This window comes from Neomonachus schauinslandi, chromosome 1 (assembly GCF_002201575.2).
Source record: "Neomonachus schauinslandi chromosome 1, ASM220157v2, whole genome shotgun sequence".
NCBI classification, from domain to species: Eukaryota; Metazoa; Chordata; class Mammalia; order Carnivora; family Phocidae; genus Neomonachus; species Neomonachus schauinslandi.
Genome location: NC_058403.1, coordinates 127,742,110 through 127,764,894, shown reverse-complemented (window position 1 = coordinate 127,764,894; position 22,785 = coordinate 127,742,110). Strand labels below are relative to the sequence as shown.

At 36.9% G+C, this 22,785-nt stretch overlaps 1 protein-coding gene across 1 annotated transcript in view; it reads left to right on the top strand.

The window, feature by feature from the left end:
• The window catches only part of ATP2C1 (ATPase secretory pathway Ca2+ transporting 1), a 149,003-nt gene that overhangs the window by 62,376 nt on the left and 63,842 nt on the right, over positions 1 to 22,785 (top strand). Inside the window, exons 2-5 of the mRNA XM_044920465.1 lie at positions 14,029 to 14,139; positions 16,453 to 16,569; positions 19,177 to 19,266; positions 21,302 to 21,337. Of these exons, the coding sequence (XP_044776400.1) occupies positions 14,029 to 14,139; positions 16,453 to 16,569; positions 19,177 to 19,266; positions 21,302 to 21,337 (354 nt within the window). The remainder of the gene's footprint in view (positions 1 to 14,028; positions 14,140 to 16,452; positions 16,570 to 19,176; positions 19,267 to 21,301; positions 21,338 to 22,785) is intronic.

Here is a 22,785-nt window from a genome sequence, read left to right as displayed (position 1 = left end):
GCTGAAGGCAGACACTTAACGACTGAGACACCCAGGCGTCCCTGTATTTTGAGTTATTCTTTGAAGACTCGGTATTAACATGTTCTAAGAGCCATAATGCCCAGTTCCATGAATTGTCTGGTACTCAGTAATTTAGGATGGACTGACTAAATATTACAGAAGGTAAACTTCAAAAATTAACTGCCAGACTTTACAGAATCTTTAAGGAGAGAAGCAGTATGTCCTAGCTGTAACTATAAAATTCAATGGTGTGCCCCAAATTCACAGTATATACTAATATTAACTCAAATGGACCAGCCACCTAACTATAAGAGCTAAAAACCATAAAATTCTTAAAAAACCCCCCCCAAAACCAGAAAAACCCTCAGGAGTTGGGGCGCTGGGGTGGCTCATTTGGTTAAATGTCCGACTCTTGATTTCGGCTCGGGTCATGATCTCAGGGTCATGAGATCGAGCCCTGTGTCAGGCTCTGTGCTCAGCAGGGAATCTGCTTGGGATTCTCTCTCTCTCTCCCTTTCTCCCCCTCCCCCTGCTTGTGTGTGCCTGCGCCCTCTCTCTCAAATAAATCTTAAAAACCCTCAGGAAGAAATCTTCATGACCTTGGATTCCTAAATATGACACCAATCACAGAGAAAAAATAAACTGGACTTCATCAAACTTAAAAAATTTTATGCATCAAAAAACATTATCAAAGGCGCCTTGGTGGCTTTCCCGGGATCGAGTCCCGCGTCGGGCTCCCTGCTCGGCAGGGAGTCTGCCTCTCTCTCTGACCCTCCTCCCTCTCATGCTCTCTATCTCATTCTCTCTCTCAGGTAAATAAATAAAATCTTAAAAAAAAAAAAAGAAAAATGCAAATTTAAATACACCGAGACATCATTTTTTAGTTTTCAGATTGACAAAATTTAAAGTATAACAATCCCTCCTGTTGGCAAGGGTATGAGGAAACAGACACATACATTCCTGATGAGAAGGCACAGCCCTTCCTGAGATTTGTCAGTATCCAACAAAATCCTGTGTATGCGTTTGCTTTTTGGCCTATCAGTTTCAATTCTAGGAATTTTCCCTGAAGGTACAACTCCCAACAGTATGAACATCCATATGTCATGGACCATTGTTTGCAATTTCATACATAGGAGAGTGGTTGAATAAAATATGTTATATCCATAAAACAGTACTATGCACTCTGAAAGGAAAAAAGTAAGATCTCTGAGCTGATCTCTGAACTGATGGATTGATCTCCAGGATATATTGTTAAGAGAAAAAGATTATCTATAGATTGTTACTCTAAAGAAGAGGAGGAAATATACCACAAAGCTGATCATTTGTGCAAAAGGAAACAGGAAAGGTGTTTGCCAAACATAGGGAAAACTAGAAACTAATGAGATTGGTAACATAGGGTGAGGTAGAGATTGAAGAAATGGAAGGGATAGGGTTTGACACTAATCTGATTTTCCCTATTTTGAATAGTTTTGAGTATTAGAACTAAGTTCATGTTTCATATACTGAAAATTAACAAAGGCAGGGGAGATGATGGGGAAAAAATCCCAAATGGAATAATACAAATAAATAATGAACCTAGCTATTTCAGTTGAATAACAACCGTACTGAAGGGTGTAATGAGAAGAACTAACAAGTAATTTTGGAGTACAAGATTTTGACTATAAGGCTATTGATAAAAAGAACTATAAACAAACTTAAGACTAGAGACAAAGAGTATTGTACACAAATATTGTACTCTAGTAAAAAATTGCTTATAGTATGGTTAGAACTATTCTCTGTATTCTAGATTAGAGCAAAGAAGTATATATGATGGTGATAATGAGAGTCAGGTTTTTCCATTGTTAAAGAATTAGAAATAAGGGAAAAGGGTGAAATGAACCTCTGTGGAGTTAGATTAGAATTGGTAGCTTCAGTATGGATTAAATGTTTTTAACATATATACAGGTAAGAAAATAGATATGTTTGTGTGTATGTGTATACATTCCTTAATTCAGTCTGTTGTGAAGGCTTTGAAGCCATGACACTTCTGAATATTTTTTGTCAATAAGGGAACCAAGGCTCTGCGAAGAAATGGCTAATTCTATGCTAGGGCAGGGAAAATGCAAAGATAATGCTTGGAACATCTTGTGGTGCCAGAAAGTAAGGAAGTGCTGAAAATTGGTGAGAACTTGTCACAAGGACATAGGAGGCAGCCTGTTGAAGGCTCCCCACTGGCCAAAACTGGGACAGTTTGAGCAACAAAATGAATAATAATGGATTTTATACCTTATAAAATAAGGTAGGAATCCATGATATAAAAAGTGAGAGTATATATACAACTGGGAAGAAGGGAAAGTTCTTTATTACAGTAGGATTCCATTTAATAAATGTAGACAATGATGGAATTACAAAAATCACCATTTAGTAACCATCACAGTAATAACTGTTTCAGGCAAGAGTTACCTAGTAAGCAAGAGTGTAAGGTACAGGTTATTTTACTAGTCTCAAAATATCTCCCCGCACGAAACTTAGTACATACAGAGCGAAATATAGTAACTTGATAGTGGGAAAATCTTGCAAGTACCACTTTAGGCAAATGTTCAAAATTAACATCACCATCAGTGGGACAAACAGCATTGTATTAGTAGGCTCAGGCTGCTAGGACGGAATACCATAGACTGGGTGCCTTTAAAGACAGAAATTGACTTTCTCACAATTCTAGAGGGTTGAAGTCTAATATCAGGTGCTCGCAGGATTGGTTTCGGGTGAGGCCTCTCTCAGCCTGCAGATGGCTGCCCTCTTGCTGTTTCCTCATGGCCTTTGTGTGTGCTTTACTACGGGTGTTTCTACCTCTTATAGGGACATTAGTCCTGTTGGATTAGGGCTCCACCCTTATGTTCTTATTTAACCTTAATTACCGTCCTAAAGGCCCTGCCTCCAAATACACTCACGTTGTGGGGGTTATGGCTTCAACATATGATGTCTGTAGCAAATATCATATGCCTCTTGATAAGATGTTTTGAGAAAGATAGTGTTTTGTGGTGTTTCCCCTCTCCCCAAAATGTGTTGCCTGAATCTAATTAGAAATATCAGACAATCTCAAATTGTAATTTTTAGGATAGGGATGCTACAAAATAACCTGCTTCTACTCTTTCAAAGTGTCAAGGCAATGAAAGACAAAAAGACTAAGAACTGTTCCAGATTTAAGGGTACTAAAGAGAGACAATAGTTAAAAGCAACTGTGAGTCTGGATTGATTAAAAAAAAGTTTATTTAATCCAATCAGGATTGAAAGAAGGCCCAAACACTGTAATTGGTTAACATATCTCTTAAATATCCCTTAGTCTAAAAATGTCACCTCTTTCCCTTGTAGCTTATTGACAAAATCAGGTTGTTTGTCCTGTAGAATTTCCCACAGGCTAGAATTTGCTGAGTACATTCCTTTCAAGTAATTTAATATGCTCCTCTATCTCCGGTATTTCCTGTTTAATTTATGGGTAGGTTAAGAGCACTACCTGTAAATTATCACTTCAGGAGATTTAAAAAAAAGACCTGTTCCTGGGATCTCCACATCTTTTGGACTGACCATTTCTGTGGACTCTGATTTAATTGGTCTGGAGTTCCAGCTGTAGGAATTTTTGCAAGCTCCCCAGGTGATTTTAATGTGCAGTGCACATTAATGTGCCCTCTGGGTTGAGAACCATGGCTCTAGACCTAGTTACCACTGGTCATATTCAGCTTTAGCTTTTTTGCTGGGATCCACATAGTACCGGTATTCTTTCTTTTTTTTCTTTATTGAAGTATAATTAACATACAGCCTTATATGAGTTTCAGGCGTGTAATATAATCCAGCAATTCTATACATTACTCAGTGCTCATTAGGGTAAGTATACTCTTAATCTTCTTTATCTATTTCACCCAATCATGTGTCCTGTCCCCCCCTCCTCCCATTTCCCCCTCTGGCAACCACCAGTTTGTTATCTGTATTTAAGAGTCTGTTTTTTTTGTTGTTACGTTTTGGGTTTTTGTTTTTTTACTTATCGCTATTTTTGTTTGTTCATTTTGTTTCTTAAATTCCATATATGAGTGAAATCATATGGTATTTATCTTTCTCCATCTGACTTACTTCACTTACCCTTATACCCTTTAGGCCCATCCATGTTGTTGCAAATGGAGAAATGTCATTCTTTTTTATGGTTAATACTCCTTTTTGTATATATACCACACCTTTTTTTATCCATTTTTTTTTTTTTAAGATTTTATTTGAGAGCGAGAGCTCGAGAGAGCCCATGAGCAGGGGGGAGGGGGAGGGGGAGAGGGAGAGGCAGATTCCCTGCTGAGCAGGGAGCCCAATGCAGGATTCAGCCCCAGGACCCTGAGATCATGACCTGAGCCGAAGGCACCTGTTTAACCTACTGAGCCACCCAGGCGCCCCTCCCCTTCCCCCTTCTAAAGCTGTAAAGCTCTTTGTTTAAATACTAGCTTCTTTTTTGCTGAAGCCAAAACATATAACACATAAAAGAAAGGCTGTTGTGTTTGAAGTTGGAGTGGGGTCTAGAACCTTTCCTGTTTTTCCAGCTCTGAAGGGGTGTTTGGTTTGATGCCTGCTGCACTATTATTCCATCCAGCTGAGCATGTTACAGTGTGGCCCTAAGTAGACTTACACAGTGTTCCAGAAAAATACTGGCTGCCTTGTTCTCAACCAGCAGATCAATTAAAGAAACTTGGAGTCATTTGGTCACCTTTTGAAAATTCAGTACTTCTTCTAATGATAGTGTCATTTCTACAAATAATGGTTTGCAGATAGATGCCAGAAGAGCAAATTCTACCTTTTACATGGAGTGTGTTTTATGTGCGTAAGCTTCTCTGTGTCAGTAATTACAACCACATCTAGGTGGGATTATTTAGTGCAGTTTATTTTGGCTTTAATCAACAAGGAACTGCTTAAATTGAGCAGGCCTGCTTGATTTCTATAAATCACTGTGAACCTACCGTTCTTGAATTGGAACTGCTGTCATTAGTATTGTCTTGTTGGAACTGCTGTGTCAGTGTTGTTTTCTTCAGCCTGGTTATGCCTTTCTCACATTTATACAATGGCATTGTATAGTTTGACCCTTAGAGTTCCCAGATAACCCTGCTTTCCAATGCTATAGCTGTTAAACAACTGTGGAGAGGTGCCTGGTTGTTTCAAGTTTAATACTGAGTACACTTAATTTTCTCGAGTGTTAGGTGTTTTTCTGTTTACTTGCAAGTGAAACTTAGAAAACTTTTATTGTCAAGAATTGACCTGAAAACTTTTAATAGCCCTTGTTTAGTACTCCTGAACTTTGTAGGGATGAAATATTTTCTGTTTTACCCTGTGGCTTGACTTCTGTTGGGTGATTTGAGCTACTGTTGCTGACTTGCTTTTTCAAATCAGATTTCTGTCCATGTGCTGAATTCTCAGTGACAGAATTTTTTTTGTTCTTTTTCCAGGGACAGTTTATAAACCCATGGTGGTGACTCATTTTAGAAGATACTTACCTTTTAAAACAGTCTAATGTTTGAGTTTAATCCATTTATGCCTTTCAACCTCATCCTCTAGGCCAGTGATGATCAACTTTGTGCATTAGACCCACCCTGGGAAGCTTTTAAAAATAAATGTTTTGGGGGCACCTGGGTGGCTCAGTCAGTTAAGTGTTCAACTCTTGATTTTGGCTCAGGTTATGATTCCAGGGTCATGAGATCGAGCCCCGTGTTGGGCCCTGCACTGAGCATGGAGCCTGATTAAGATTCTCCCTCTGCCTCTGTCCCTCAGTTTGCGCTCGCTCGCTCTCAAAAAAAAAAGTTTTGATGTTTTGGCTCCATCCCAGGCCTAATGATTCACACTTCTTAAGGATGGTGCCTGGACATTTGGATTAAAATGAAAAAAAAAAGAGGCGCCTGGGTGGCTCAGATGGTTGAGCGTCTGCCTTCGGCTCGGGTCATGGGTCTCAGGGTCCTGGGATTGAGCCCTACATCGGACTCCTGGCTCAGTGGGGGGCCTGCTTCTCCCTCTCCCTCAGCCTCTCTCCCTGCTCATGCTCTCTCTCTATATATATATGTATCTCTGTGTCTCAAGTGAATAAATAAAATCTTTAAAAAATAATAAAATGGAAAAAAAAACCCTGTGTTAGTCTGCTCTGGCTACTATAACAAAATACAGACTGGGAGTCTTAGATAACACATTAATTTCTCACAGTTCTAGAGGCTGGGGAGGAGGGATGGGGAGAGGGAGAGGAGACACACACACATGCTCACTGGTGTCTCTTATAAGGGCACTAATACCATCATGAGGGCTGTACCCTCATGACCTAATTACCTCACAGAGGCCTCATATCTCAATACTGTTAAACTGGGGGTTAGGGCTTCAACATATGTATTTGGTGGGGGCAGTTCGATCCATAGCAATCCCCATATAATTCTAATTTGTATTAGAATTGGGAACAGATGTATAACAGTGTTTAGACTCAGAATATGAGTGAATCACCTGCTTATCTTTTTAAAACACAGAGTTGGGTTCAATAGGTCTGTGATGGGGCCTGATGCATTTAGGATCTATACTTAACTGAATTATTTGATATGTCCTAAAGATGTAAAAGTTTCTGCAGTTTTTAAATACATCCAATTAAAAACTCTGTAGTTTGTCTTAATGTCTGGGTAGATCTGGGTCATTTAATGGAAGTAGAAGTGCATAGTAAAAACATTTACTTCATTCTAGCCGAATCAGCCTAGTCACATACAGATTAGATTTCTATTGCTCTGGCTTTTACCAGTGTTTATCTCTTGTTTAAAATGCTTCCTTGGCAGGTGTTAGCCATTCCCTGCTATCTATTTTTAATGGCTTACTTCAGGTCAATTTCCCTAGAATTCTGAGGGCTGTAACAGTCTTCCCCTCCTGAATTTTCAGACTTACTTGCATTGTCATGATTTGATTGCTGTATGGCAACTCTTGTATGTGTAATTTCTGGTATGACATGGCTCTCCAACTGAATTACTCATCTCTGCAAGGTATAGACTATGGACTGGTTGTCTATGTGGTGTATTTAGTAAATGCTTATTGGTTTCATGAGTTAAATAATCCAAGGTGTAGATCTAATAAATGCCATTATTTGAAGCAAATGTAAAGCAGCTATGCAGAGATTAAGATATAGTTTAGCCCAGTATATTTTTAGCATGAGGTAGGAGATAAGCAAATAATACTTAGTATTTGGAACCTGGGACCATAGACAATGAACTTTTGTAGTAACACATGAAGGACATACATTGCCTCTTAAGATGATTTACCTTCAACTAAATTTATGTGATTTGCCTGTACCTTATTGTTCTCAAAATGAAAGCATTATTAAATCACTCGGAAATCGTTTCAAGCTGAAAACACTCTCCTCATTCAGCCAGAGAAAATGACATGTTTGTATAATAGCATAATAATAAATATATATATACACATATAATAGCTGCCGAACTTTTCCATAGCAGCTGCACCTTTTAACAGCTCTGCCAGCAATATATGAAGGTTCCAGTTTCTCTGTATGCTCTCCAATACTTGTTATTGTCTGTCTTTTTTACCATAGTCATCCTAGTGGATGTGAAGTGCTGTCTCATAGTGGTTTTGATGTGAATTTTCCTTATGACTAATGATTGAAGATCTTCTCATATGCTTATTGGTCATTTTTATATCTTCTTTGTAGAAATCTACAGATCTTTTACTCATTTTAAAATTGGATTATGTCTTTTTATTATTGAATTTTGAGAGCTAATATATGGTAGGTACGGCCCTTTATCAGATAAATGACTTGCAAATATTTTCTCATTCTGTGGGTTGTCTTTTTCACTTTTTTTTTAAAAGATTGTATTTATTTATTTAATTGACAGAGAGAGACAGCGAGAGAGGGAACATAAGCAGGGGGAGTGGGAGAAGGAGAAGCAGGCTTCCCGCCAAGCAGGGAGCCCAATGCAGGGCTCGATAGAAGGACCCCAGGATCATGACCTGAGCTGAAGGCAGTCACTTAACCAACTGAGCCACCCAGGCGCCCCCCTTTTTCACTTTCTTGATGGTGTCCTTTGCATCACAAAAGTTTTTAATTTTGATGATATTCAGTCTTTTTTTTTTTTGCACTTTCGGTGCCACGTTAGGAAACCATGGTCAAGATTTAAGCCCAAGTTGTCTTCTAAGAGTTTAGTAGTTTAAGCTCTTACATTTAGGTCTTTGATCCATTTTGAGTTAATCCATGTATATGGTGTGAGGGAAGGATCCAGCTTTATCCTTTTTTTGTATGGATATGTAGTTGTCACAGCACCATTTGTTAAAAAGAATATTCCAATATTCTTTACCATGGTGAATAGCATTAGTATTTAGCATGTAAGACAAGCTAGAAATCTAGTATAATTCTTTGATATATGTGTCTAGTTCATTATCATGTACTGTTATTTTTACCTAGAGGTGCTTCTGTTCCTACACCCCACCACCCTTGTCCAAGCTAAATTTTATCTCTTGTTTAGACGTATGTAATAGTGTCCAAACTGGTGTGTTTTCACCACTCTTATTCTGTTTTTTTTTTTTTTTTCATTTTCCAACTTGTGCTTTTTATTTATTTACTTTTAAGACCACAGTGCAAGGCCTTCCATTTGCCCTTAGGATTAAGACAGAAATTCCATAATTGACCCATAGGGCCCTGTAGGATCCTCACTTACTTCTTTAGCCTTTTTTTGCTTTATATGTCCTCCTGATTTTTTCAATCTAGATAATTCTCAGAAGAATATTTCCATATGTTTCTTCTACCACAGCTACCAACATGCCTGCATCCTTCTCATGTTACTCTGCCTTCCCATCTGTAACTGTGGATGAACTGTCTACAAACATGTCAGATTCCATCCCCTCTCATTTAGTCAGGAACATCACTTTATCAGTTGTCCCATCTCTCTTCTGAATTACTGGTTTTTCCTCTGTCAGATCATTCTGATCAGCATATAAATATCCTATTATTTCTTTTATTGGGGAAAAAAAAACAACAACCCAGCTCTTGAAACTTACACTCCATTCTGGCTAAAATCCATTTCTCTGCTCCTTTTCACAGCAGAACTGGAAAGGATTATCTATATGTGCTGTCTCCACCTTGTCTCCTGCTGTTTTCTCTGAAACCACTCCTGTCTGATTTTTGTTCACCACCACTCCATTGAAACTGCTCTCTTTATCTCTATGTTGCCAAGGTCAGTGGTCAGTTCTCAGTCCTCATCTTAATGTTTTGCTAACATTTGACCTAGCCATTTACACCCTCTTTGAAATACTTATTTCACTTGACTTCTCTTTTGGTGCTCTTTTTACCTCACTGGTTGCTTCTTCTTGGTCTCTTCTCTTGGTTACTGCTCATCTCTGATTGCTATGTTGGGAGAAGGCCCTAGGGTCAGCCCATAGATCTCTTCCCTTTCTTCTGTGCTGGTATGGTTTATTCTCAGTTTTAATACCATTTATATGTTCATGGCTACCCACACTTGTATCTCTAACCTGGACCTCTCCTGTATGTACACATACCTGTCTACTGCCTGGACATATCTACCTAGAGATCTAATGGCTAGTTCCTTTGCTTTTTTTCAGGTATCTGTGCCCAAATGCCACCTTACTGGAGAGGTCCTCCCTGCTCCCCTCCCCCCCCAATATAAGTTGAAGCAATTCCTCCCCTACTTATCCTTCCTTTTTAAATTGTTTTCTGGAGCATTATATAGTATTTATAGTCTTTTGTTTCTTATTGGTACATAGCTTCATGAGGCTAGTCTTCTTACCTTTTGGTCAGTGCCAACAACAGTGCCTGGCACATAATAAACATTGATTATGTGTCTAAAGATGGAATGAGTAAGTGAATACATGCTGGCTTTCTTTTAGTATTTCATTTTGCCATGCACCCCCCCTTTCCTGGGAACTTCGTACACTCAGTTCCCTCACTTCTTCCATCCCTTCCCTTAGGCAGCTTTCAATTCTATAAGCATCACTTCTCATGAAAATTTCCCTGTCCGGATTGCAGTCTCTGTGTAAACTCTCATGCCCATGGACTTCTTCATTGTAGTGATCATTTTCAGTTTTCCATTAGTGCTGTCTTTGATAACATTTGTCCCCTTCCTCTTCCCTCCTTCCCTTCAAGCTGTTTTTGCTCATTGTTAATACTAAGGGCCTACCACAGAGTCAGATTCTCAATAAATAACAGTGTTGAAAGAGTAAATGAGTGAACAAATTACTTTTACATGCCATAGAAGTAATGATCGATTTGAACTACTAAAGATAACATTTGCTTAAAAAGAAAACAGGATTAAAATTCAATAATTTCCATAATTTTAGGTTGAAATAGAATCTAGTAGGCATAAATCTAGTTGAGATTGCTGCCTTTGGCTAAGAAATTTGTGCTGTAGCCTCCCCCTATTAATAGCAATCCTTTCAGTGAAATCCATCCTCATCATATGGCTGTCTAGCCTTTGCCAGAACACATCTAGTGCTCTTCATTCTAACTCCAGAAGTTGGTTGGCTAGAAACTCACCCTTTGGTTTTGGTGTTTCCCTCTTTCACATGGCAGCTTTTCATATATTTAGAGAGTTATCATCCCTTCAGTGTCTTGCCCATTATTAAGCAAAATAGTCTTACTTTCTTCTGTTGAGATTTTCAGCTCTTTTGGGCCCATGGAATGCTCATGAAGGATTTTATGGAGAGTGTATTCCAACATAGAGCCTCTCTCTCTCTCTTTTTTAAGATTTTATTTATTTGCGAGAGAGAGCATGGGAGAGAGCACAAGCAGGGGGAGCAGCAGAGGGAGAGGGAGAAGCAGAGCCTGATGCGGGGCTCAATCCCCAGACCCTGAGACCATGACCTGAGCCGAAGGCAAATGCTTAAGCAGCTGAGCCACCCAAGCGCCCCAGACCCTGTCTTCTGTAACGACTACCAAAAGATTCCTTTAAAAAGATTTTATAAGAAAGGCTCTTGTACTATGTATTGGGTACTTCGGATGGCAATTTCCACTGTATCGATAGAAAAGTATGTTTTATTTTTTTATTTTAATTTTAATTTTTAAAATTATTTGAGAGAGCGATAAAGAGCACAAGTGGGGGTGGTAGGGGGAGGAGAGGCAGAGGAAGAAATAGACTCCCCACTGAGCAGGGAGCCCAACTTGGGGCTGGACCTCAGGACTCTGGGATCATGACCCAAGCTGGAGGCAGCTGCTTAACCGACTGAGCCACCCAGGTGCCTCAAAAAGTACATTTTATTTATTTATTTTTTAAAAAGATTTTATTTATTTATTTGACAGAAAGAAACACAAGCAGGGGGAGTGGGAGAGGGAGAAGCAGGCCTCCCGCCGAGCAGGGAGCCCCATGCGGGGCTCCATCCCAGAACCCCGGGATCATGACCCGAGCCGAAGGCAGACGTTTAACTGACTGAGCCGCCCAGGCGCCCCCCCAAAAAGTACATTTTAATAAAAAATTATTGTAAATCTAACTTTACTCACTTTGATTGGTATTTAGTTCTGTATTGAGCTAACTGTACTGGTGAATATACATGTAAATATTAAATACTTTTTGGAGAAAAATAGCTATTTCAGCCCTTATTACTAGTGGGTCAAGTGCTTTATTAATGGATGTAGTCTTCACACAACTTTGGCACTATTATCCCTATTTTATATGTGAAGAAACTGAGGTACAGGAATCTTAAAAATAAAAGATTTTATTAATCTCATTGTCACTGTAGGTAATGTAAATATATTTGTTCCTTCTTAATTTTGCTTTAAGATCTCACAAGATAAAATAAGCATGTCACACTGGTTTAGTTCTCATTGTTTTTAAGTGTCAAGTATTTTTGCAGGGTTTCTCCAGTCTTTAATTTAGGGATGGTTCAGTTAAATCTTTCCCGTCCTACTTTGTTTTATAGGTTTGAAATAAGGACATTCAGTGGCTCTAAAATGTGCACAACTTTTATGAAATTTCCAATATTTTCTTTAAGGTTTTGCATTTCTTAATTACGTAAAAATATGCTTTAAATAATTTCAAGATTTTGTTTTATATGAAAGCTAATCTGTCTCCAGTTTCCTCAGAAATTTTGGCTACTAATATCTTCTCATTAAAAGTAGAAAAATACTTCCACTTCTTGATTTAAAGTACTTAAACATTCAGGAATGCCTTTTAAATAGATGAGATTAGAAAACATGTATGTATTTGATTGTTCCAGAACTCAGTTACACTGAGGGAGTACTTTTTTTCCCACAGCTATTTACTATTTTTTGGAGTAGTGTAAAGATTTTTCTCTGTACACAGACCTCTGTAATGACAGCATATAGGTCTCTATTATTGTCTTAGAATAATAGAAACTTAAGGTTATTCTTCTTTGATCAATCTCATTTTTTTTTTAAAGATTTTATTTGTTTATTTGACAGAGAGACACAGGGAGAGAGGGAACAGAAGCAGGGGGAGTGGGGAAAGGGAGAAGCAGGCTCCTCGCTGAGCAGGGAGCCTGATGCGGGACTCGATCCCAGGACCCTGGGATCATGACCTGAGCCGAAGGCAGATGCTTAAGGACTGAGCCACCCAAGTGTCCCAGTCTGATTTGTTGTCTTAAAGAAGTGTTGTGTCAAAAAAATTTTAGGGAAATATTTTATCCTAAAAATGTTGATTATCCAAGGTTGAAAACATTCCATGTGAAAGCTTAAAGACGTGTGTCTTGGCAGTAAGATGATCACTTCAGTTTCAGTATTATTTTACAGTTTCAGTATTTTATTTTTTTTATTTATTTTATTTTTTATTTTTTTTTTTAAATGTTTTATTTATTTATTCATGAGAGTCAGAGAGAGAGAGAGAGAGGCAGAGGCAGTGGGAGAAGCAGGCTCCCCGCCTAGCAGGGAGCCCGATGCGGGACTCGATCCCAGGAACCCGGGATCATGACCTGAGCCGAAGGCAGACGCTTAACCATCTGAGCCACCCAGGCGCCCACAGTTTCAGTATTTTAATCAGTGGATGTGTAGGAACTGAAATGTTTTCTTTTTTTTTTTTTAAAGATTTTATTTATTTATTTGACAGAGACAGATAGCGAGAGCAGGAACACAAGCAGCGGGAGTGGGAGAGGGAGAAGCAGGCTTCCTGCCGAGCAGGGAGCCCGATGTGGGACTCGATCCCAGGACCCTGGGATCATGACCTGAGCCGAAGGCAGACGCTTAACAACTGAGCCACCCAGGCGCCCACTGAAATGTTTTCTTCGCTAAAGTTTCTATGGGGAGATTTTGTCTTTCTTTCTCCTACTTATTCAAAACTTTTTTTTTTTTGGTCTATAAAGATTAATCTGTCAGCTTAGGACCCAAGACAAGTCTGGATTGGGGATTTATTTCTGGAAGTGTGTTAAATAAACACTTTTCTGTAGATACTTGCTTATGAAGCTGCATCAAGTAGATACCATGGTTACCACCATTTCTGTGATTTACTCTGCTTGTTCACAGCCCCTTCCCTAAGTGTGCATCCTCTGCTTGTGTGGTCTCTCTTTTGCTCTTTGTTTTCCTGCTAGTTTGGGAATGGGTTTTTAAATCTGACTTGCTGTCCTGGTGCTTATGTAGAGTAGTCAGGTGTTTTTCTGGACAGTTAAGAAATGGGCTAACCAACAGGAGTAGTTAAAATGGAGAAAGCTTAGCTGTTCTCTGTCTTTCCTGTTAAACATAATGAGTTTAGAGGATTATGACTACATGTAATTCTCAGGATCTGCTAGACGGGACATCTGTTTTACTTTTTACTCATTACATTGCTGTAGAAATAGCATCTTTTTTATTTAATGTGGAAATTATTTTGTGTTCTAGCTGGCACTGGTGGCTTGATTTTTCAGATGTGCTTTCTGGAGAATAGTACATGGTTAGTAGAAAATTATCTTATGAGGATTAGATACTTATTATTATTCTCAAAATGTTTGTTTTCTAACTGGAAACTAAGTTTCTGTGAACATTTGGATTTTCATTTATTCTAGACTGCATTCCAATTTTTTGGTATATTCAAATATTTTTCCTTTGGTTTTATTTACTAGGTTGCACGTTTTCAAAAAATTCCTAATGGTGAAAATGAGACAATGATTCCTGTATTGACATCAAAAAAAGCAAGTGAATTACCCGTCAGTGAAGTTGCAAGCATTCTCCAAGTAAGTGCTTGGTGGAGAGGAAGGGAATAGATAGTAAAATCAGTCATTTAGACATAGGTAAATGCCATCCAATAGAATTTTCTCTGATGACGTAAGTGTGGTGTTCTGCATTGTTCAGTACAGTAGCCAATAGTTAAATATGACTACTGAGTACTTGCAGTGTGGATATTTAGGTAAGGAACTGAATTTACTTTAAAATTTAAATGGCTGCACGTGGCTAGTGTTTACCTGATTGGACAGTGCAACTCTAGGTCATTAGCATTGCGAGGAGCTATTAATGCTGTGTAAGGATTAGTTGGATTAATAAAATAATTTATTAACATAAGTAGAGTTAGGAGTTTATCATTTTTTTGTTAAGTGTTTTCTAAAGTAAAAGGTAAGTACAAGATAGGGACTGCAAGTAAACTTTAATTACTTATGAAATTTAATCTCTTCCTAGTTTTAAAAGCACAATCTAATGTAACATGAATACTTTTTTTATTTTTCCTTCAAAATTCCTGTATTTTAATGATGGCATTAAAAACATTGGATATATATTTTTTGAGGGTTTTTGGTTGTATTTATATTGTTTTAAAACCATTTATTTTAAATATTTTAAGTGTTGCGAGACTGTTATCAAACTCTATTGTAAAGCTTTTGGACAGAGAAACTGATTATTTTAGGGATGCAGGTAATTTCATTCTTAAATGATAGTTATGATAATAAATCATGAGAGACAATGACTCTTCTAAGTTTCCCAGACCCAATTCCAACATGGTTGGGGGGGGGTGCTTCTCCCACACATAACACCAAGCAATTCTTGGACACCCAATAATTTAACTCAATTCCAACAATATCTACCCAGAGATAACATCAGATTCCATAGGTTAAGGGTTCAGCCCTAGAAGACTGCCTCTTACTCCTGACTTCAGAAGTTAGTCACAGGCCCCATGCTGTTACCTATGTTTCTGACCAACCCACTACAGCTTATAGGTTCCTCCTTAGGTTCATTTAATTTTCTAGAGTGGCTCACAGAGCTCAGGGAAACACTTAACGTTTACCAATTTATTAAAGAGATATGATAAAGGATATAAATCAACAGCCAGATGAAGAGATACATAGGTCTAGGATGGGGAAAAGGCCTAGAACTTCCATGCCCTTTCCAGGTATACCATTCTCCCTAGTCTCCATGTTTTCACCAGCCTGGAAGCTCTCCAAACCCAGTTCTTTTGGGCTTTTATGGAGGCTTCATTGCTTAGTCATGGTTGACTGAGTCATTTGCCTTTGGCTGATTCAGCCTTCATCCTGTCTCTCTCCTCCTCAGAGGTGAGGGAGAATGGTGGTGGGGGTGCTGGGACTGAACCCTGTAATCATGTGGTTGGTCCTCTTGTCTATCAGCTGCTGCTCTTGGGTGGGGTCCAAAAGTCACGTTCATTCACACAACAAAAGACACCGTTATTGCCATCATCCCAGGAAATTCCAAGGGTTTTAGGAGCTGTGAGCCAGCAACCCTGGAGGAAGACCATATACAAATGAGGAATATGTTTTGGGCATCTGAATGACCAGATAACATACACATTTCTTATAAATCACAATATCGCAGTGACTGAAGAATGTAGGTGGTGTTCATAGAACATAATTATTTTTAGTAATTTAGGAACCACAAATTATCTGCTTGAAAGAATTACACAGTCCAAGAGTAAAAAGTATTAATACCAATCTGAGGGTTTTGATAGGCTCACAGAACAAAAAAGGCAGTTATGGTCCATTGAATGTTCTTTTGGAGAAACTAATTTTAGAAAATAAAACAATGAAAGCAAAGAAAGCTAATTAAAATGTACTGATACTTTGCTTTCTGTAAGTCATGTGGCTGGTTTTTGTTTATTTCTCTCTTCCCAGAGAAAATCATAAGTTTTTTGTTTATTAAACTATACCTTATTGCTTACATTTTTTAAAAAAATGTGCTAATATAATATTGTATGTTACCTATACATCAATAATTTTTTTTTAATCAAGGTGTAATTTACATGAAATATAATGTACCCATATTAACGGAACAGTTTACATTTTGGCAAATGTTAACCACCATCAGAATTAAGATACGGAACACTTTCATCACTACTAGAAGTTCCCTCAGGTCCCTCTGCAGTTAATCTAAGTAGATTTTTGCTCTTGGCCCCAAGCAACCACTGATAATGCTTTTTGTTACAACAGATTAGTTTTGACTGTTGTATAAGTTCTTATAAATATGAACATACAATATGTACCCTTGTGTTTTTCTTCTTTTGTTCTCTGCTAACATTTTTAGTAACTTTTATATGTAAAATCTAATAGGCTGATCTTCAGAATGGTCTAAACAAATGTGAAGTAAGTCATAGGCGAGCCTTCCATGGCTGGAATGAGTTTGATATCAGTGAAGATGAGCCACTATGGAAGAAGTATATTTCTCAGGTGAAATATTTTTATTTCCTCCTCTGCTGTGTAATTTACATGTATTTTTGTTAGTGTAGTTGTTTACTTTTGTGAAGTTTTTTTTTGTTTTGTAGCGAAAGGAAATAATTTGTAAAAAATGTTTTTTACCTACATTTTTTCTGTTAGAGTTTGCTGTTAAGTTGGAACTTCTCTAATTTTTAGTGTGCAAATCTTTACGAATGTATAACATGGAATAATACTGTGAACAGTAGTTTCCTTTACAGATGTCTACCTTACATTTGTCTTACAAGGAATGCTAATATTTTTTAAAAATTTTTTTATTGTTATGTTAATCCCCATACATTACATGGGAATGCTAATATTTTTTAAAGTAATATAGCCAGCTTAGAAAATGTAGTAAAAATAAGGTAGTTTGAATCCAGACTGCTTGAGTACAAATTCTGTCTTTATTTCTTACTAGCTCTATGATCTTTATTATCCTTTTAGTCTTATCTATAACATGAGGATAATAATTTTAGGAGATAGTAAGCTATCAATAAACAATAGCTATTTTTAATTATATTTTGTCAATATCCTAATCTTTTCAGAAAGACTTATTGTAGGATTTTCTTTTAACTTGATAACAAGTATGTTAATGTGAAAAGTTCCAAGAATCCTATGGCCAGTTTTCACCTAGTAGGGTTAGTTTGCCAAACAAGTTCTTTTTATTTTTACTTATTTATTTTTTAACAAGTTCTTTTTAGTAAAGAAAACTTTTAAGCCTTCTAAGTACAGGTTTTTTTTTTTTTTTTTTAAGATCTATGTGTAACTTTTCTAAAGGGCCTTAATGGGCCCAAATTTATCAGTCTTAATTTTGCAGATGAGTTTGTTTAAAGTGGAAAAACTGAATTTTTAGAGATTAAAAGAACCTTGTGTGTATCTGTCATGTGTTTGTAGAATATTTTTTATATGCATGTTTGTATTCTCACATTTACCACATATCCACATTACCTAAAACTTTAGGAAGTTCATTCTAGATTTATAAACTATAGTGATTGGACTTATTATTAGGCAGTATAATTTAATGTTTTACTTTCTTACTCCTGTTTCAAAGCTTGACTACCTGCATCATGGGATTGCTGTGAGAATGAAACAGAAGTAGTGTAATAATGTAGTTAAGCACAAGCAGCAATTAACAGTAAATATCAATTGTTAATCATAAAGCACTGGGTGACTCTGTTCCTCTACAAAGAACACTGAGTTTGTTGCTTTGCAAACGTTTGTCTGGAGCCTGCCATTAATCAAGTGGCGTGCTTGCTATTTTGGCACAGCTATTTTAGAGGTCGTAATAAAAAAAGCCCATGGGTCTTGTCCTCAAATTGTGATGATAAGAGCTAACATTTGAAGTGGCTTTTATGGTTCACACAGTGTTTTAATATACATTCTTAGTTAATCTTTATCACAGTCTTGGTATAAGGTAGTATTTTCCCAGATGAGGAACTTGGGTCATACACAAGTGACAGGAGCTGGATTTAAACCCAGGTACTCTGACTCAGTCAAGTGTGTGTGGTTTGTCAACCCTGAACCACATTGCAGTTGTAGTTTTAGTTTGTTAGAGTAGTGATTTTCGATCTTCTAGGCGTTAGAATCATTTGGGGAGTGCTTAAAAAATGCTGAAGCCTGGGCCCTATGCCCGGAGATTCTGATTTAATTGGTCTGGTGTGAACGTAGGCATATTTTAGAAGTTCTTCACATGATTCTGATGTGAAGCAGGGTCGGAACCCCTGTGCCAGGGAATGGAGCCATATAGGGAGGGGGAGGTGATGGCATCTAACCTTGCTGCTGTGGTATCTAGGGGCTGGGGCTCTCTGGTGTGATGAATTTTTTGTAGCCTAGTTACTTTGCACCTTTACCAGTGATTGGCACCACTTCATCAGAGGAAGAGGTTCTGGCAACAGAGCTCTGATGTTTAAGGAGTAGGATGTCCAACTGGGAGAATTTAGGGTGGCTCTGGTGCTTGGTCATTTAAGTGCTGCCTGGTTGGGTTGATGGTGTGGTTCTGTTTCTTTAGATACTAATGCCTCTGCCAGATAGATAATAGGAAAACCAGCATTTGGAAAATCTTCAGCTTCTGTGGAGTGGATCTTATTGTTGGTTCTTAGCTATGATTATTCCTGGGGCGTGTGGGTCAACCACGGAATTGTAATCTGTGCTACTTTATTAAGTATAAGATATTTGGATCTCATAATTTAGGTGTTGTACCCAGTGTTAACCTAAATTTTTATCTTAAAATTCATTTTCCACTTATTCTAGCCTCAGTAGAAATGCAGACCAGCTATATTTATTAAATTAATGTACCAAAAATATACGTGTACCATAAGGAATTGGTAAATTCTTAGTTTTAAGTATTGATATTTAATTTTCTTTTCTTCTGAAAAGGAACTGTTATGAAGCGGTGACTTTTAAATGTAGTTAAGTGTAAATACTTTTTTTGTTAGTTAAAAAGACATACAAAATCTCATTCAAATGTAGACTCATAATTTTCTAATCATGCCTCAGTAGTTTATTTTTTTAAGTTTTTGTTGTGATGGAACACAACTACCATTCATACAAAAGTGTTGAATTGCTGTTTGTTTTCACTTTCAGTTTAAAAATCCCCTTATTATGCTGCTTCTGGCTTCTGCAGTCATCAGTGTTTTAATGCATCAGTTTGATGATGCTGTCAGTATCACTGTGGTAAGTAAATATGTATATTTTTAAACTATTGGATAATCGTTTAAAATTAGGATTGGCTTTTATTTTGGAAAATGAATTGAGAAGTGCCTAATGTTTCTTCAGGTTTTTTGTTAATGTCCAAATTCTGCATTTTGTTGCAGTAATTTCAAGTAATATTCAACGGTCTGTGATTGGCACTCATGAGAATTATTTAACAGCCTTATAATTTTACAGATATGCAATATTTTATAATAAATTTCTGGTTAAAATTTTAATTTAGTTTACTTTCTATTGAGAATGTTTTGACTAATTGTGAACTGAAGCCTGATGATTATGAAATTAAAAATATTATCTAACGGTGAACACTCTATATACTATGTAATATTTTATTCTTTCTGCCTAAGCTGTTCTTGCTTTCATTGAAAGTTTCCTTTTCTTTTTTTTCTTGTCCTATGTTTTATTGTAGTATAAAAATTTATAGCAAGTACAAGCATTGATTAAAGCAGATATGTTTACGCGTAAGAACACAGTAGAAATTAATATAGAGCTGCAGTTCTTGAGCTCTTGCTTGTGGACTCCCAGGTGTCTGTAAGACCCTTTCAGGGAGCATGTAAGGTCAAACTGTTTATGTAATACTCAGACATTATTTTTGCTTTGTATGTTTGCATCAGTGGTGAAAGAGCAGTGGCAGGTAAAACTGAGTGTTGACTCAAGTCAGAATAATGGCACCAACCTGTACTAGTGGGCATTGTTTTCTTTCATCGTTTCTCTTGGGAGTGTTTTTCGTGAAGGAGTAAAAATTAATTTCATTAAATCTTGACAGTTGAGTATATACCTTTTGAATATTCTGTGTAATAAAATGGAAAGTATGCATAAAGGACCTACGTATATTGAGGTACAGTGGTTGTTTCAAGGAAGGGTGATTGTGGTGAGCTGAACTAGGCTTTACTAGAAAGAATGAATGATAGACAAACTTGGTTATTAAGACTTGAATAAGTCTTAATGTGAAATGATGTGAAATGATGAAATGTGAAATACTATCACTTCAAGAAAAATAAAGAACATTTATTGCCAGTGATAAAATTCAAGCTTTCAAGTGATAGAATTTTGCAAAATATTTATGAATTACTGTGCGCTAAATAGCTTCCCAATATTTAAGACTTCATTCTAAAGAGATCAGTAGTATTTCAATGAATATCATTTTTTTTTTACTATTATGAAATGTGTCAACACTTGAAAGGTTTGAATAACCAAGTAAATCAATATTTTCTAAATGACTAGTGTAAGATGTTACAATGTTTTCAGTGATCAGAGAGCCATTCAAATTGAAAATAGATCAGTAGATTTTACTATAATTATGAAAAGTTCATTGATACAGCTTAGATTCTATTTGCAAATTACTCTAAGTAACTAACACTTGTCCAATTTGGGTGTAGTAGCTAAGAAGAATATCCACAATCTGAAAAGGCTTTTAAAATACTCCTTCCTTTTCCAACAATATCTGTATGAGATTAGGTTTTCTTCCTATACTTCAGCCTATACATAGGACAATAGATTAAATGCAGAAGCAAATGTGAGAATCTAGCTTTGTATTAAGGCAGACATCAAAGATAGAAAAACTGAAAACACTTGCACTTTTCTCACAAATTTATTTGGAAAGTGTATTTTTCATAAAAAATGTATGTATTAACATGCAATGGTTTTATTACTTTTTAGATGAATTAATAAGGAGGAATTAAAACTGAGCAATTAAAAAAGTATTAAATTATGGTAAATATGAGTAGGCTATATCCCACATAAAAGCTGGTCCTCAGTTTGTAAGAACAGAAAGAGATCTTGAGATCAAATTTGAGAAGTTGTCCTAGGGGAGGCAAGGCACTGTTGGCTGTCAGTTTTTCCCCTAAGGCAGAGTTGTGATTTCTTCCCCAGTTGATCTCAGTGCTTAGTGTCTGGTATCTGGGGACTGCAAATAGAGTTAGAAAAATAAAACATGATTAACAGTTATTTCTGAAGTTACAATTTCAGCTTTAAAAGGTTATTTCTTTGTTTTGTTTAGGCAATACTTATCGTCGTCACGGTTGCCTTTGTTCAGGTGAGTAGGTGATCTACTTCGTCAGCATGAAAATGGTATTTTAGTTAATTGCTTAAAAAAACTAAGGTGGCTTATGAGAAAATCTTTGGTTATTGGGGGATGGTAATATTGGTCAGAACAATTCATTCTTTGTTTTTGAAATGATTTCAGAAACTTAGTTCTCCAGGGAGCTTTGTGGAACTAACTTGACTGCTTTGATTTAGATAGTAGCATGAAGAAAATGTAGTTTTTTATTTGATAAAATTAAAGGTAACTGAAGCAGATGGAAACAAAAAGCACAGTAATAGAAATAAAAGCCAGCAACAGGTTTAAAAATTTTTTTCAATTAAAAAATTGGGCCAGGTTTAAATTCCTCATTTCCTACACAGAAAAACGTTCTGATCTGGATCAAATTTCCAATTCAGCATAGACATTGAAACAGTAAATAAAACATATGATGAGGGAACTCCTTTTAAAAATGAAATGTGAATATCAATGTGGAGATAATGTCAGGATTTTTATCGCAAGTGTAGGCATATATAAAAACGTAGGCTTAGTTTTATGTTTATTTAATATCTGATAACTTCATATTTTAGAACAATGTTGGCAGGTCTCATTTTATTAGCTAAAAGTTTTAAAGCATAGTTCATAAGAATAGAAGGATTGGGGCACCTGGCTGGCTCAACTGGGTGACTCTGGATCTCAGGGTTGTGAGTTCGAGCCCCACATTGGGTGTAGAGATTACTCAAAAATAAAATAAAAAAAAAAAAAAGACTTCTCGTTTAGGGGAAAATGTTATGTTTGATACTCAAGTTCATGTTGCTTTGACTCTTAAGACTATATTTTAAGTGATTGTGGTTATTTTCACATCTGTGGTTAATTCCTTGGGTATTTCCTGTCATTATCCAGGCTTTCTATGGCAATCTCTAACTAATAAGTTATTAGTTTATAGTAACCCACTGTAGAAAAGTCTGTTGTAATCAGATTATCTGCAGCAAGTTTGTGAGCTCCATCAGTAGACCATCAGGGATTCTGTTTCCAGGGAATCTTTTTGCTTAGAACAGACAAAAGTTGCACTGGGGCAGGTGGAGCTAGTTAGTCTAGCAGAGGTCCTTCCAGGCTGGTCATCATTCAAGGCAGCTCTTCATTCAGACATTTGGGTGGTACTATCCACTCAACCAGTAACTGGAACCCTCTTGCATCTTTAATAATGCTTGAGAAATACGGAGTGACTTTCTTCAGAGGGATTCCTGCAGTATTATTACTATGGATAAGAGGACCTTTGCTTGTTCTGTTGGTGTTTAGAGAGCACCTACCTCAAAAAAACCTACAAAATTGTGATTTTAACATAGTGTGTGATTTTCCACAAAGATTGCATGTTATACACTGTGAATGCAATGGCAGAAACTATCTGCTAAATATCTCTGTGATAGGTTCAGTTGATGGAAAACTCCAGAAAGAATTGAAAC